At 41.3% G+C, this 17,924-nt stretch overlaps 1 protein-coding gene and 1 non-coding gene across 2 annotated transcripts; one reads left to right on the forward strand and one right to left on the reverse strand.

Moving 5' to 3' along the window:
• The first annotated feature begins 2,400 nt into the window (after positions 1–2,400).
• TRNAI-AAU lies at positions 2,401–2,474 on the forward strand. The gene has a single exon. It is a non-coding gene; the product is annotated as a tRNA-Ile (tRNA).
• Positions 2,475–3,616: 1,142 nt separating this feature from the next.
• On the reverse strand, positions 3,617–12,710 carry LOC122664729 (ABC transporter B family member 2-like). The gene is made up of 12 exons (XM_043860689.1): positions 12,374–12,710; positions 12,208–12,262; positions 11,924–12,099; positions 8,351–8,551; positions 7,972–8,231; positions 6,780–7,323; positions 6,319–6,689; positions 5,758–6,176; positions 5,148–5,389; positions 4,794–5,041; positions 4,290–4,702; positions 3,617–4,203 (listed from the first exon to the last, which is right to left on the reverse strand). The coding sequence occupies exons 1-12, from the start codon at positions 12,665–12,667 to the stop codon at positions 3,656–3,658; spliced, it is 3,771 nt and encodes a 1,256-aa protein (XP_043716624.1). The 5' UTR covers positions 12,668–12,710; the 3' UTR covers positions 3,617–3,655.
• Positions 12,711–17,924: the final 5,214 nt, after the last annotated feature.

Here is a 17,924-nt window from a genome sequence, read left to right on the forward strand (position 1 = left end):
CTCGAGATTCTTCGATCCTCTTTTCCAATGTTGACTCTGGCTTCAGCTCCGACTCTAGCTCCACCACAGGATGTGTGGCCAATGAGCGCTGCATCCTCAAACCCCTTTTGATGAGAGTTGACGGAAAATCATCAATGCAAGGAGATGGGTCACTGTCGATTTGTCGAGTTTTCGGCTCAAATACTTGAAACACTGGGCCGAAATGATGAGAAGGAAGGAATGGACCAATTGAATGAATGGGTCGTAAGCAAGCTTCACTTACCAAAACAAATTCATTATTGTTTTAAGACTCTGTTTAGGGGTAATTCATATAGACCTGCTTATAATAGCCAAGGAACCACTCATGGCCAAACATGCATGGGCTGTACTGGGTTCAACTATTGTCAGCCCAGCTTCAGCATGTTAAACGTTGGGCTTTATAAAAAGATATGGACTTGGCAGGTTAAATTTCAGGTTGGGCTGGTTGAGCTTGTACTATACCAGCCCAACAGACAGCCCTAGGTTTTACAACTAGGGCTGCTACAGAGTCGGGTTGGGCCAGACTTGTTAAAATCTCAATCCAACTCTAAGTCCCATTAGTTAGGCCCAGGCCTGGCCCAGCCATACCCGTCCCATAGAGTCGGGTTGGGCTGACCCTTATTGGTCCTACCAGTGAACAACCTTAGGCATGAGGAGTGGCTGATCTTGGCCTTTTGAACTGGGTAAGCCTCTAGATTGGTTGATTGATTAGAACTTGCTAAAAATAAAAGATTAACCAATTGCAAATAGAAAAAAAAGTTGGTACTCAAGCATTGCTGAAAAGATCTATGCACCTCATTCCCATCTTTGGGACTAGAAATACGTATAGAACATCATAGGCTTTGAGATATCATATATGAATTCAACAGGAACAATTGAAAGTGAAATTAAAAGTCAATGGACAGTGGACACCCATGATATAGTTCTTTGTCCTTCTTAGCCTTCAGCATTATGCATGACACAGCTGGAGGATGAAATATGATATAGTCCAACTCTTTCAAGGAAGGGGGGAGAGAGATGCAGGGACTGGGCCAGACTAAGGAGAAGAAGAAGAAGACAGAGTCGGCCTGGGCTGGGCCAAGCTGCGCCTAGCCCAAAGCCTCAATCCTGGCCCGGCCCTGACCCGCCCTCAGTGCCAAACTGCCAGGGTATCTCAGCCCAAGCGCTAGCCCTGTTTGGGCTCAGGGCAGGCTTAGGCCGACGGGGCCAAACTTGCACCCCTACTTAACGATAATTTTGGGATTACTATTTGGATAGCCTAGCGAGAGCAGTTCATCATTAATTCAGTTGCTGCCATATAGCCAAAAGTATAATTTCATTACATTCTTTGGTAAGTCTGTAATAACCATAAGTAATACATACAGCTCCATCAAAGCAAGGCTCAGATGGATGGCTCAGTGTGACGGATTTTAATTAAATTTAAAGGTTTGTGATTTGAGGCTATTTAATTTTTTTTTTTTTTCTAGAGAACTGATTTGATGATAATTAAAATTGATCATCAAAAATAAAGAAAGTAATTTCATAAAATTTCTGATGGGTTCTATCCATGAATTTGGTTAAGGTTTGAGGGTCAGTATTACCTGATCGAATTGGGCTGTCAAAATGTGCTAAACTAGACTGGGCCACCTAGAAGGTTGCAGGTTTTCCGGTTTGGTTCCCATTTTTTAAGACTAATGTTAAAAAATTGAACCGGATCGACCATTAAATCTAGTTCAACGTTTATTCGATTTTAAGAAATTATATATGATGAGCCAAAAGAATGTAATCAATGATTTCTTTCTTTACCTACTTGTGATACAAATAAATAAACAAAGAGAGAAAGAACTCCACCCGGTTGTGCTAGGCACGCCGCCGTCCTTGCACCTTGAAACAATGTCGCATAAAATGATCATCGCACCCCTAGTCATTTCTATGGTTCCAAGGGGATGCGAACCAATTGGGCCACGACTTCAAACTCGGGCAGAACAGTATTTGGGAGACCTGTCTCAAATTCATTTCTGAGGGGATCAACGAGTCAGCTCAGGATCAATCCAAACTGTTACCAAGTGAACTCAGTTGATGCCGCCAATCTGATCATGATCTCTATATCTATGGTTCTAATCTAGTCTGACCATCTGGTTTGGTTTGGTTTATAACCAAGAACAATATGATGTTTTACCAATTGGTGCATAGTTTTACAGGAAAGATAGGCTCACCTAATCCAAAGTTGGGGCATTATATTTCACTATAATGCTTTCTCCCATTATGTATTAGCATAAATACCCCTAAATTTTTTTTCGTTACAATTTGATATGGTCAGATGAGTCAATCACCATCCTTGTTTTATTAAAGAAAAACAAATACATATGTACAAGGATAATGACTGGGACATTTTACAAGCATGGCCTATTAGCTCAGTTGGTTAGAGCGTCGTGCTAATAACGCGAAGGTCGCAGGTTCGAGACCTGCATAGGCCAATTTTATTTTTTTTCCACTCCTATAATTCTCCTTTGTGGCATTTCCCTATATTTTAGGCTAGAATTTTACCAAAGAATGGGTGCTCAATAATTCTCCTCTGGCATTACCCTTTATTTTAGGCTGGAATTTTACCAAAGAATGGGAGCTCACATGGATCTACCAATGTATTACTGTAATGGACCATTGGGACTAAATCACTACATATGGCTTAGTGAATCTCAATCTCAAGACCCTTATCAAGAACTGAAAGTTTGTTTTCTGTTTTGGTCTCCTAGACAAGTAGAACCATAATGTTCCAGCTTATGCTTCCTTTCAGTATATAAACGTGATTGTATTATAATTATGATACACGAGTAATGTAAATTTATATAATAACCCCCCACTCCCCCCCCCCCCCCCTGAAAAAAGAAAATGTAGATGAAATGCATTGAGGCTTTGCATCAATCTCCTATGGCAATTGGATGGACCTCAATACAGAACAGGTTGATGTAGAACAGGAGTAAAAGGCCTGATTTAAGATTCATTATTCTCTAACTACTACTGCAATGCTAATTGATTATTGTTGAAAGGTCCAACACAAAACCTTTAGGTTATAGTTCTATAACTTCAAATATATACCTCCCTCATATGTGGGTGGAATGAAATATCACTGTACAAGTGGAAAGACACATGAGGGGAAGAAAGGAAGCATGGGCTCTAATACCACGTTAGAGGGTCCAACCCAAAACCGTAAGGCATTAGAGCTCCTCAAGTATATGAAGGCACCTAGTACCTAAACAAACTGATGTGTGACTATAGCTCTATATAATCTCAATAACAATTTCAATATTTTACATTTTAACACTTAAGCCGTTAAGATGTTAGTAATTATAACCTCGAGATCTTCCATCTTTTAAGTGTTCTCCAAGTACTTTTCATAATGTGTTGTTACTTCTTTTGTTATCATTTTTTTTTTGTAGTCTACACATCAAAGGTTTACTCATTAGTGGTGAATCTATATCAAATGCTCAAATGATCTGAACAGCAGTCTTTCTAATGGATAATCTTCTTCATTCATTCTGTAATTATTTAATCTGTAAGACATTTCTATCAAGTAAACTTATTCTTGGTAAGAAAAACAATAACTCAAAAAAGAACATAGGTACAATATGCAACCAGTGTTCTTGGTCATTAACTCATTTTACTGTCGTTGTTGCTGTTGCTGTAAGTTGATTAGCTTATAATAAGCGCCTTCCTTGTTCTCTGATAAAGTAGAGTGGTTCCCTTGCTCTATAATCTTTCCATTTTGCAAAACTGATATTCGATCAGCATTTTGGATGGTAGACAACCTATGTGCCACCATTACCGTCGTTCGATTCTTCATTAGCCTATCAAGGGCTTGTTGAACGACACGCTCAGATTCCACATCGAGAGCACTAGTGGCCTCATCAAGAAGCAAGATTGCTGGGTTCTTGAGAACAGCTCTGGCAATGGCAACCCGTTGCTTCTGTCCACCTGATAGTTGCACCCCTCGCTCTCCTACTTTGGTTGAGTAGCCCTCAGGAAGGCTACTGATGAAGTTGTGTGCATTAGCAAGCTTAGCAGCCTCAATTACCTCTGCTTCAGATGCTCCATCTTTGCCATAAAGAATGTTTTCATAAATTGTTGTGGCAAACAGTGCTGGTTCTTGTTGGACAAGGCCAATGTATTTTCGAAGGGACTTGAGCTTTAGTTTCTTAATGTCCTTTCCTGCAAAGATTACATGGAACCTCTATGTTTAGAGAAGGCATGAAAGTTTAAACTTATTTCTAGAAATGTGTGTAGGAAATGCTTACCATCAACCATCACTTTCCCTGCTGTTGGATCGTAGAACCGCAGTATAAGTGAGAGAACAGAGCTCTTACCAGATCCACTGGACCCTACTAAAGCCATGCTCTTCCCAGCTGTTACTTTGAGATTGAAATCTTTGAAGATGACAATGTCTGGCCTTGAAGGGTAATTAAATTCAACACCCCTCAATTCAATTGTCCCCTCCACCCTTGTCACTTCCTCTCCAACATCCCCTACAACCTCTGTTTTCCTGTCCAATACAGCAAAAACTGAAGCCAACATCTGGGTCCCTTTCACAAGGTCTGGTGCCAATGCAAGTGTCTCTCCCATGGCCAATGCTGTTACTATTAAAACCATGAATGATTTAATGACTGATTTGAAGCTGCAGACTCCTTTTCCCATCAAAACAGAGCCATACCTGCACAAATTTGCTCATGGCATTAGGCACTTAAGCTATGATATTTGGTAACCAAACATTTTAACAGGTTCTACAAGCCCAAAACACATACCACAAGGCTAGGCCATAGGATGAGAAGATGAAAAATTGGGAGACACCATATGCAATGCCGGCAAGCTGGCCTCGGCGGAAGGAGTGTTTGGAGGGCTCTTCTAGCTCATGTGCATATAGATCAATTACCTTATCTTCAGAACAGAATGCGGCAATGGTACGGATGTTGCTTACTGCCTCACCAGCAAGCATGTTAGCTTTGAGATAAGCCTTGTTCAGATCACCACCATAACCTTGCATGAAGAGTTTCTGCAACATATATTTAGGTTCTCCTAGTTAGACAAGATCTAATGTGAAGTCTTAAACAATGCATCACATGGTCAGCAGCTAAACAAAATGGCGAAAAGAGGGAAACCTCGCTGATGTGACCGCTAACAATCAGAGGATATGTAGCAATGATGACTAGTGTGATCCTCCAATTCAAGAAGAAGGCAATGATGAATGATGTAATAACCAGAAATATGTTCTGTAAGAGAATTGTGGAACGATCGACCACCATTCCTCGTAGTAGAGTTGCATCGGCTTCTAGGCATGATGAGAGCATTGAACTTGTGTTACTCATTTCATCGAACCATCCAATCTCATTTCTCAATATGGCTGCAAGTAAAGAAAAAGTAAGGTTGGATTAAATTCAAATATGGTAATAAGTGCAGGGGCTCATGGAGAAAAGAAACTAAATAGGCTCTCCCATAAGATGTGATTCTAATTTAGTTAAAGAAACTAACTGATCAAATAATGCTTAATCCATTGTCTGACTAGTCCAGTTATGATACCTGTTTTTTCCCATTGGCATCCTTGCACGTTACAAAGACCCATCAATGGTAATTACTGTCTTATAACTACATTCTTCTACCCCTTAATCTTTCTACTGAGGCATCTGTTTGTGAAATTCTGAAAATAGATTGGATTTATATCTTTATGATCTTTAGTTTATGTAAGACTGGTATATGATATGATGGATGTACCTGCAAACATCTTCTCTCGCACCCGCAGAGTTAGTCGCTCTCCGATGATTCCAAAGCTAAGGTGCTCGATGGTGTGAAAGATGACGGTCAGAACAGCACCCCCGCAGAAGAAAAAAGCAACCTTCCTGATTTGTTGGCGTGTGGTATCCCAATCCATGTAATAGGAAACAAGAGCATCTGTAACCCCAAGAGCAAACAGTGGCATCTGGGCACCTGCAACTATTGCACCAATGATGCCAAACACCCCATAGATCCAGTCAGGAGCCACCATGGAATATATCCTTTTAAATGAAATGCTTTTCAGACTTATGGTCTCAGACTCATCGTCAGCTCCACGACCAAATGATGATTCCTTATCAGATCGGAAACTGGTCCTAAAACTTGAGGTTGTGCGTGATAGTTCTCGTGAAAGCTTCACACTGCCACAAGAAGAAAGCTCTGTTTTGTCATTTGCCATGTCTGTATGATTCTAAAACCTTGTGAAAAATGTAACAATGGTGGTGCTAATAGTTAGGATCATTTAATCTGTGTAAAGATTTTGTGTCCATGGGTTAATAGTACCTGAGAGGTCGTCCCATGACAGGGCCTTGGTGCTGCAAGGAAGCTGTCTCTTGGAGCTGCACAAGTGCTGCATAGGCACTATTTGGATTTGAAATCAGCCCATCATGACTCCCAATTTCAACAATCTTCCCACCATGGACGACAGCAATCATATCTGCATTCCTAACTGTGGAGAGCCGATGAGCCACCACAACAGTTGTTCTTCCCACCATGACATGATCAAGTGCCTCCTGCACACTCTTCTCAGACTCAGCATCAAGTGCACTTGTTGCCTCATCGAGGAGAAGTATTGAAGGATTCTTAAGAATCGCCCGAGATATTGCAATTCGTTGTTTCTGTCCACCAGATAATTGTACCCCTCTTTCACCAACCTGTGATCATACCAGTCAGTGATTCATAATCTAAATTTGAGTATATATGGTGATGAAATTGGCAATTAGAATGAGAAGCAGAGGGAATACCTGTGTGTCATATCTATCAGGAAGGTTGCTGATGAAAGAAATGGCATCAGAGAGCTTTGCAGCGCGAGTGATCTCTTCAAGTGTTGCATCATCTTTGCCATATAAGATGTTCTCACGAATTGTTGTGGCGAAGAGGGCTGGCTCCTGATTAACTAACCCAATTTGCCTCCTAAGCCACTTGAGCTCAATATCTCTAATGTCATTACCATCTAATAGTATCTGTCCAGAGAGGGGCTCATAGAATCGCTCGATCAATGAGATTACTGTGCTCTTCCCTGAACCACTTCCTCCAACAAGTGCAACGATTTTCGCCGACGGTATATCAAGAGTGAGATTATCAAAGATCACTACATCAGGGCGAGATGGATAACTGAAACATACTTCTTTAAATTCTATGTGCCCCTCCACTTTTTTGAGTCTCCTGCCTACTACTTGGGAGCTAACATTACTCACTGTATTCCTCTCTATCATCCCAAAAATGGGGTATGCAGCGGCTCTTGCTTGGGCGAAAGTAGAAAGATTTGGCGCAGCCAGTCCAAGTGATCTGAGAAGGAATCAAGGCTTCTCTTATGTGAGCAACTTGGGGTTGAGTATATATGCTAATAGTTTTTGTAAATGCAAACACTAAGAAACACGAAGAAACAAAACAGATTCACGCAAGAATGACACAAAGATTTAACGTGGTTCACACACCAATTTGGTGTGCTATACCACAGGCGAAATTGAAGATGATTAACTATGTAATGGAAGAAAAATACAGTGGAATTTTTTTTCAAAAACATCAAAAGTTGCAACAAGAACTCTCCACAGAAAACCCTAATACGAAAATCCCCAAAAACTCACTTCTTTCTCTTGCTTATACAACAAGACAATAAAACAATTTTCAAGCATTTGTTGGTGAAGAGAATTCCCAACATAAACGTTCCCCTATTGGCTCAAGCCCTCCTCTACCATCATAGACGTCACAAAAAAATTCCCCTTTTGGGTTGCCACCAAAAATGTCGGAGTAGGGCAAACTTCAAAACGGGTACAAGAATTCAAGACACAGGTAATAGTTTTGAACAGTGACCTTAAATGTTGATTAAACACTGAAAATTAAAAGCTCTTTCTAGTTTTGATTAATGAACATTGTAATTAATACTAAAATGCCATAGATTTAAACTAGCAGAGATATATATAGGAGGAGGCTTACAGTCCGGCTATGACAACATTGAGCATGGTGGTGAAGGACTGTCCACCATTTGCAATCCCCTTGTGGACAACAATGCTAGTGAACCATATGAGCAGTGCCCAGGATAAGAAGAGAACACAGTGCATGGAACCAAGTCCCATACCCTTAGCTAGTCCTCCCTTCTTTCCATACTCGTAAGTCTTCTTGAGAGCATTCTTGTACGACAATATCACCTTCTCTTCACCAACAAATGCTTGAACTGTTCGGACATTCGCAATCGCCTGCAAATCATACAACCCCAGTGAGTTTGACAATGAGTTTATTTTTTGCAATATAATGTTAAAAAGTTGAGGGTTTTGGTTGAAGCTTAATCCGATTTCAAAGAAAGCAACAAACGAACCTCTTCTGCAATTTCGCCAGCCTTCACATAGGATTTCCTTACTCTAGCAATAAGACCTGTTGCTATATAAGCATAGACACCACCAGCAATGGCAATCAGAGGAACTATAGAAAGGGTTACAAGACTGATCTGCCAAACTTGAGAGAACCCAATTGCAAATCCGGTCATAAAACGGCTTATGTAGTGCATGAAATTCCCAACCTGCCAATATCATTTCTCCAACTTAGAATCACTGAAGCTACCATCTTTTTTAATTTTTTTGAATACTAAGCTACCTTTGCGTGTGTGGACCCAATCACATGAGACTGGTCAATCAGGGCCAACCAAGCCCTACCAAAAAACAAAGGTCAATCAGGGCCAACCCAGCCCGATCATGCATGGTTAATCAGGGCCGGGCTGGGCTGGGTTGAGCCCGACAAGGTTGGGCCTGGGCTGAGATATCTCAACTCGACTTAGGACCAGGTTGGACTTGGGTTGAGCTAAGAGGACTCAAGGTTGGACTAGGATTTTACAAAACCCAGTCCTGTTTCACCCCTAGAGAGACCTATAGCACAGGTAACATATTTTAGATATTTTTATGAAAATGGTCTAGGCATGAAGGACTATTGTAGCATAGATACTATTTAGCGTATTTTAGTAATACACACTTTTAACTTGGGTAATTTAATTAAGGGAGATGGTTCTCTAAGCAAGTGACATAGGGAACACACCAATGAGGAGCGACAAGATGAAAGCGGTTAGAAAGGTCATTTCCATTTCATGCAAGGAGAAGAGAGAGACAGAGAGAGAGAGAGAGAGAGAGAGAAAGGGTATTTGTGTACCCTCTACGGACTACGGTTGGCCTAGAGAATATTTTCCCTTTTGTCAAAGGAAATATTGGATGGGCAAGTTGTTAATCTGAAACTCATTTTTGGGTCATCTAATAATTTTCCTTAGGGAGGGGATCGTTGCCAGGCTATGTGGCCCCTACACCAGTGTGGGGTTCAATGAAAATCCGTGTGGGCATCCAACAAGGGTGAGGTTTTTCATTTCATGGGAGTGAGGCGGTCATTTCGCCTTCTTGTGTTCGGGTGAAGGTGCTACGCTGTTGGTAACCTTCTTTTTCCCTTTTCCTTATTATGAGAAAAGATTCTCTAAGCCCTTGGGAGAGAAGATATACTAGCATCCTCTTTCTCTCTCTCTCTCTCTCTCCTCTCATATGAAATTACCTCCTGCCCTCCTATGTACAAAACCATTTTTTGGCACCTAGAAAATCCCATACTACCATGTCCCATCTGTGGTTAGACTATCATACTGGACCACTCAATTCAAATGTCAAATATACCGATGGGCTTGACAATCGAAGTAAGTAAGCCCAAAGGCCTACAGTTACAAATCTTAGCAGCCCAATATCCCAAAGTAACAGATTACCGATTAACACTTGTGGGATAATCTACATGTTATCATTTACCAATCGTGACATTTAGACTTGACCAATAAGATGATGGCACATCACAAAACCAAGTGGTGGCCAATTTTGAATTTCACAACACTGACCTTATTAAGTAAAAACAAAAGGGTAATAAGCAGGATGTTTGGATACAGAGACAGTAACTTTCCAGTTTGTGTAGCTGTAATTTGAACGAGAATTGATAGATTGACAATTAATTCTTTCTTTCTTTCTTTCATGGTACAGTCGAGCTGAGCTGGTACGTAACGGGTTTTACGGCCAATCTTTGCCAGCGAGACCATATCCGTTCAAATTCCTTTATTGGTTCAGAACTTCATTAAATGAGCCTTATCTTTTGGAAAGGCCACAACATTTCAACCGTCCCCCACCCACTGAAATTAAGAAAATTTGTCTTTTGCATTCTTGTCCAAAATAAACATAGACGGATCGATTTATTACCGCAGTGTAATCTGGCTCAGACACATGGGTCTGCCATTAGGGGGGAGGGCGGTTGTTTCGCCCACCTCATGTGGTTGAACGCAACTTGCACCCCCCAATACAGAGAATATTTGGCCTGATTACTATCTTGACCGAGTTTCCTTTCACTGGGATTCCCTACCTTCAATATTGTTGGATTAAACTCCTAGGGGCACAACAAGGGTTTTAGTAATTGATATTGGTATTGGTATCAGTATCGGTATATGTATTGATTTCGATTGATATTGATCGGTCCATATCAATTTAGATCGGACAAATTTATTTCTATTTTCTTTAAAAAAAAAATAGATTTATTTTTACATTTTTACCTATCTTTTGTATTGATAGACCAATTCAGATTGATCAAAAAATCGGTATCAGTCTCCATCCATATTGGTACGAATCGATCAATCTCGCTGATCCGGTACCGCTTCCTCAAACCATGGGTACAACTGTCTTCATACAGTTATCGTAGATTTCTTTCACGTGGGAGAAGGAAATTTTTTTTTATTTATTTAATTTTCTTTTATACTTATCTAAAGTGTAGGCCCCGTTTGTTTAGAGGGCAAATGGGGTGGGAGAATTGAAGTGGGATAATGCTCATGTGGCACTTCAGAATCCCACCCCTAGTTTATCATAAGTCCCACCAAATTGGAGGGATTTTGTTTACTATTTATGAGAAAAATAACTATATCTCAATATTTCCACCCTAACAAAATCCCACCGAACATGTGGGTTCTATCTACCTAACAATTCCACCCCACCTTCCCCTCTAAATAAACATGGCCCAAGTGTTTTTGAGATTTATAGTAATTGCAGTTTTAGTAGAATGGTATTCACAGTTCAAGATATCGTCGGTATCATATCGATTGATACGTTAAACCATCACCGATGCCTAATATTAATATCACAGCAATTGTATCGGTACAAGAGAAGATAAAATGGTCCAAAAAACTAAGGTATTTGGTATTTTGAGAAGCAAAACGGTCAGACCCCGCCTAATATGGCTAATCCGTATTAATACTAATACCAAGGCCATGTTATCCTAATAGGCAGAGATCTTTCATATGGGTAATAAGGCAAAAGACAAGTTTCACTGGGTTATTTGAAAAACTGAAACCCAATTTTGCCATAATCTGATAAAATTTCCAAATAATAACACCACGGTTTCTAAACCCCGCCCCCCTCCCCCCCCCCCCAAAAAAAAAAACTTGTTTAAGGAAAAAAACTGATTTTTATCCCAAACAAATCCTAAAGCTAAGCATGATCTGATCATCCAAACCTTACCCACACCAGCTCCACTATAAAGACAAAAAAATAAAGTAAAATAGATAGTTTTCCTTCAGCCACACGATGAATGCAAATTTATTCACCGCAGGGCTTCATATGCAAGTAAGGGGTATTTTGAAAAATATACTAAAACCCAATAAGGGCTTTTGAATCCTAAGATGGTGTGGTGATTGTAGAACAATACCCGGTCGTCCAAAGTGCAGGCACCGCCTGGGATGCAGAGTCGAAAATCCCAGGTGATCAAAACGCCTTGTGTGCCTAGGCGTGGGAGCCACACAAGGCAACCGGGTAGCTTCTATTTTTTATTTCCTAAAATCAAAACACTAATTTTCGTTAGGGTGTAATTGAAATTTGGTAACACATATATTGTTACATACCTTCTCAGAGATGGCATCTTGAACCACAATTATATCACTTGTGATTGCAGAGATCACTTCTCCGGTAGACGCGTCGGTGTCGAAAAGGCTGATATCTTGATTCAACATTGCTTTCAAATATGCTAATCTCATCTTCGCCGCTTGCCGTTCTCCGGTATGCATCCAACATCCCACCTCTGTAATTTTCCAAAAACACCCACCACCTTACTTAATTAGTCAAAATTCAAAATTACAACCTTAATTACATAATTAAATGATACTTATAAACCCATAATTATACACACCAACCCATGAAGAGAACATCACAGCAATGCTCAGATAAACGAAATCCAACGAGTACTGAATCCCCAAAAGGAAAAAAATAAAAAAATAAATAAAAAATAAAACTTATTAGTTACCAATCAAATTAAACTTAATTAAATCTAGATAATTAATTACGAATCATCATACCTTGGCGACTTTATGTGAAACAGAAGCTGGGAAGAGGTAAGCAATTCCTATGATGTTTATTAGTTTACCAAAGAAAATAAAGAAAACAGGAACAGAAGTGCCATGAACACAAGCACCAATGGAACCTAAAAACATTAAGATGTAATCCCAAAAGTCTGCAAAGGCAAAGAGTTTCAGGAATGGGACTTTATGACTCTTCTGCTCCTTCTGTTCTTCTTCTTCTTCTTCTTCACCTTCTGAATCCTTCCTTTTCTCTTCTTTGGCATCCCCTGAAACTGGACCTTGGAAGTTCATCTTCACCTCAGACACACACAGAGATAGGGAGAAAGAGAGGTTGGTTAAAACTTAAAAGAGTAGCTGCAGAGCCTCCAGTTTGGGGCAACCTGGGAGAGTCGAAAGGGGCACAAGGCTTTAAGTAATGGCTAACAACCAAGGAGACTCAGTTACGCAGCCTCAGAGCTGTGAGCAAGAAGTCATGAAGTATTGAAGGAGGAGAACATGATGGGTTCTTTCTTGTTTTGCCACTTTTTGATTCAGAAAATGATATTTAGATGAAGAAAGATTTTTTTCAAAGTTATCCTTAGATGAGAAATGAGAAGAGATGGAATTAGTAATGTAAAGTTGGGGAAGACAGTTGAGAGGGAGAGAAAGAGGTAAGGGCTGAAGGCAGTAGTTAGTTTGGGGGGTAAATGCAGACCGACTCTTGTTATGCTGCATTGAATGCTTCTGGGCTTGGGCTTAAACGGTTGGCAATGAGTCATCTTGTGTGTCTATTTTTTTCGCTTTTTAAGAGAAAAAGATCTCTGTCTAGGAGTGTGGCCTATGCCAGCACTCCTATGAGTCTATCTTTCTCTTTCCCATGTGCAAAGACATCTTTGCCCTCTTGTTTCAGGAGGAGAGAGATAGACACATGGGAGTGCTGGTGTAGTATAGAAAACTACTTCCCTTTTTTTAAAAAAAATTATGTGATAATGTTCTTGTTTCTCTATTGGTTGTGTAGAAACAAAGAATGACCTGTAAAAATAAGATCCATCAATCAATCCATTGCAGAAATATGAGAGATTTTAATGATTGGGTGGGCTGAGTATCCATATTAACATATAAGGCAAGATCTTGATATGATTAAAAAATACTTTAGGTTGTGTTTGGTATGTATTCTGGGAATGCATTCTAGATCAATTTCACATTCTCGAGCAATAAAAGGCTTGATTTAACGCATTCAATCAGTTCTGGAGCTTTTGGCGTATCGGTCAAGTACCTAACATTTGGTATCAGCGTTATGCACTATGTCATGGGTTCGAGTCACGGAAAGGGCTACCTAGGAGAGAGCTACCTGGAGTAGAGTGAAAGCCGTCAAGAAAGGGCTACCTACTGCTAGAGTGAAAGTTGCCTAGAGTGAGAGCCATCGAGGACGACGGCTGTGAAAGTGTGGTGTTCTGTTATGTGCTTAATGGGGCCCACTCTAGTGTATGGGCGCTAGATTGGGCTAGTCTAGTATGAGATAGGTTAAAAGGCTTGATTTAACGCATTCCACTGGCATTAAAAATAACTATTTTTATCAATCGAGAATTGCAAATTTGACCCAGAATGCATACCAAGCATTGCCTAAGTTATAGATCTTTTGATAGGAGAAAAAAAAAAAACTAAATCAGAAACAGATTTTTGGTTCATGGTATATCGGTATCGATCGTCGGTGAAACCGATGCGAATACTAGTATGGATTGGCTGTATCGATTCGATATTGAATCAAAACATTTATTTTTTATCAACAAAAGAAAAAACCTCAAATTCCTATAATATTTTTTTATTCCAAAAAAAAATATTCATCAAATATCATTATTGGTCACTGTAGATACTGATTAGGATCGATCGATATTTATCAATTTCCTAAAACCTTGTGCAGAATGCACTTACATTGCTTGAGTTGTTGGATAAGGGAGTGTGAATTTTTTTTTTTTGGGGTCCTATTGAAAGCCCATAGACTGTTGGATAAGGGAGTGTAAATTTTTTTTTTTGGGGGTCCTATTGAAAGCCCAAAGGGGTGACAAGCAAGAGGGCAGCCGGGGGACAGGGATGGAGTGGGTGGGGGAGGGGAATAAGGATGTCTAACATTCAATGGGAGGAGAGTCAAACCAACGACCTCTCCCTTGTATTTAGGCCAGCGCCCAACTACATTGGTAGCCACCATGAGAGAGAGAGAGAGAGTATATGTGTGAGACAGAGAGAATGTGTGTGAGACAATTTCTGCTCCATATTAAATAAAGAGCTGAAGCATTGGCGGTGTAGAGAGTGTGTGATACAATTTTTGATCCATATTAAATAAAGAGCCGATTTGTGTGAGACAATTTCTGCTTTGTATGCTGTATCCACGTACAAGGAATGGAAATTGACCCTGTCGCACATGCTATTGACTGGATCATCCAAACTAGGGATTGAGTCACAACCACTTCCCTAGGTAACAAGCAGTAGCCACTGCTAAAGTTGAGCACATGCACATACGTGCCAATAGAAGGGGCCCCATATCTGCCAAACAATCCAATGCCATATTGCCCATGCGTGCTGACACGCAGCCACAGCCTACTCGGCGAGTGGAGCATCATCCGGCGACCGGAGAGGGTTGGTGAAGATTGGATGGTGATTGGAGCATCACAACCGATGATAAACTCGGTGCCACAAGCACCCGGATCGGCTTCACCTGCAAACACATAAAAAAAGAAAACAGAAAAGTCTCCCACATAGATTCCGGACATTACAACATAACCTTGGAGTACAACAAGAGGAAATTCCGGCCGACGATGGCAAAAGACTCTAATCAAACACAGAGCAGGCCCATCACTCATCAGCACTAGCACGATGGAGCCCTTAGGGTCATGGCCACACTCTCAGTTGTGCAGAACTGGTCCTGCCCCAAAGCCAACACCAACAACGACACCTTCTCCTTGTCGCGTAGGTCGAAGAGCCTACCAGAGCCAACGTTGGAGATGCCGCTCCAGACCAAATCGCAGGCTTCCTTGTCGTGGGTTGTCCACAGTCTAGGCGCTGATGCATCAAAACTTTTAGACGAATGAAGGGAGTGGCTCGTAGATCTTGTTGCTGAAGAGCAAGCCTTTGAGTCTTCATCGTCCATCATCTGCACCAAAAGGGTATACACCAAGGCTCCAATAAAATCCAACTTGCTCAGCTTCCAACCGTTTGTATCATTGAGCATGCTGAGATTTGGAGAGAGACACCGAAGCATACAGGAGAAGAGGAGGGCCAAGTGATGGAAGCAGATCAAGAAGTGTAGACGCTGAATTTCGTCATCCCTCCCAGTGATGACGACAATCGGACATGAAAGACTGACAATGCCCTTTAAACCCATTCTTCTTCAGAGTAACCCAGACACCCTTGTTCCACCTTGAAGGCACCCACGGCCCCTTGTATCCTCGGTGCGGCCCCGCACAAAAGACCTCGAAGCCACGGCCTGGCAGTGCTGTGCGTAGTTGCGGCACTGCACGACAGCACATCACCCCGCCAGGAATCCACCCTACGGCGCCGTGCGACGACATCGCGCCCCGAGCGACGGGGTAACGGGGATCCCAAAAAGTGATTTTTTTTGCCCGGCAGCACCACAAATTTCACCGCGGCGCTGCCAGACGAGATTTTTTCCTATAAATACCCCCCTTACCTCTCATTTCAACAAGTTCCAAGTTGAGGAGAGGGGGTACCCCCAGAGCTCCAGTTTTCCTTTTTTCCTCTTTTTCCTAGTTTTGGGGTCTTGCCCCAGTCCGATTTCGACCCTTCGAGCTTCGCCCCTCTGTCTAAAGTCTGGGTCCCCCAGATCCACCTTCCCTAACCCGTTTTTGCCCAAACCCCCAAAGTTTTCCATGGCCTAGTCACCCTGTCCGCCGTCCTAATGCCTAGTTTTCGAAGCTTTTCGACGTTGTTATTCTGTCTAAGGTCCTAGTGCCGACACTTGTGAGCCGTTACTCTGCCCAACATCCAAGAGTTTACTTTCCAAAGCTTTCCGACGTCGTTACTCTATCCGAAGTTCTAGTGCCCGACACTTGTGAGCTGTTACTCTGCCCGACATCTAGGAAGATGGATCAAGACTAGCACCACCAGGGACGACCGCGGCGATGACAGAGGCAGGTCAAAACCAGTGTGCAGGCCAGAACTGGCGGAGAGATCGGAGGTGACTTGATCAACCATGATTGTTGAAGAGAAAAAAAAATATGAAGGAAAACGCAGGAAAGGGATCACCACAAGAAAGAGATCTCCACAACAATGATACCATGTAAAATTGGGAAAATTGCCCAGATCTACTAGATAAAAAAATTAATTACAATATAAGTAGGTTTAAAATTTGTTTTACATCCACTAGTTTCAATTTTAAAAGTATTTACTTAAACCCCGTAGTTAGTTACTACTCATAAGTTCCAAGAAAAAACATGATTGAACTTCCTAAAATACCCTAACCCTTCATCTTTTCTCTCTATTTTTATTTTATTGTATTTATATTTTTATTTAATTCTTTCATTTTTTATCAATTGTGGGACCCACCACCACCTCCTCTTCCTCCTCTCTTCCTTGTTCTTTCTTTCTCTCCGTGCAAGGCTGGCAGCATCCCACCGTTGCAACCCTGCAACTCCACCCCCACCTGCAACCCGCCCCACCATGCTCTCATCAACCCCCAGTCCCCCACCCCATGACCTGATGAATCCTTCTCTCTAATTCCCTTTATCCTCCCAAAAATTACTGGAACATTCTCATCATTACTCTCAAGATTTCTCATAAAATTTTCTTCCCTCAATACCTAACCATCCCGGCCAGTACCAAAGCGGAGTTGGTTGTGGTGTCAGTGAGAAGGTCGGAAGGAGTGGTCTGTGACAGAACTTGGCGTAGACGAGGAGGAGAAAAGTCAAGGAGAACATTATGGAGAGGATTCCAATGACGACAACGAGGCTTGGCCAGAACCCATTAACCATGTTGTCGTTGTAGTTGAAACTCCGTGGAGACTTCGCTTCAGCATCGTTGAAGATGAAGAAGAAAGGAACCAAGATGATGGTGGTGGTGATCGAAACCAAATTACGCATAGCGATACGCGAAGTGAAGGAACAAACTTCGCTGAAATGCTCTAACATAAATTGTGAAAAATGTATCGCCATGGAATTATTTCTAATAGCACAATTAGAAGAGAATTTGAAAAGCTTTGGGTTTTGACGTTTTGTATTTGCAGCCCGACTAATACCATAATAATCAACATTTTATTGTAATATTAACAATAAAGCACTAGAAACATCGAATTCCGAATAGAGCGGCATTGAAGTGAGAGGGGAAATTACCAAAAAAAAAAAAAAAAGAAGTGAGAGGGGAGAGTGAGAACGGGAGAGGGAGGAGGTGTTACAGGTGGGGGGTGGAGTTGCAAGTTGCAGCGGTGGGATGCTGCAGCCTTGGACGGAGAAGAAAGAAAGAAAAAGGAAGAGAGGAGGAATAGGAGGAGGTGGTGGTGGGTCCATCATGTTAATTAATTAATTAAATAAAAATTAAAAAAAAAAAAAGAAAGAAGGAG

The sequence above is a fragment of the Telopea speciosissima genome, chromosome 6 (assembly GCF_018873765.1).
Source record: "Telopea speciosissima isolate NSW1024214 ecotype Mountain lineage chromosome 6, Tspe_v1, whole genome shotgun sequence".
Lineage (NCBI taxonomy): Eukaryota > Viridiplantae > Streptophyta > Magnoliopsida > Proteales > Proteaceae > Telopea > Telopea speciosissima.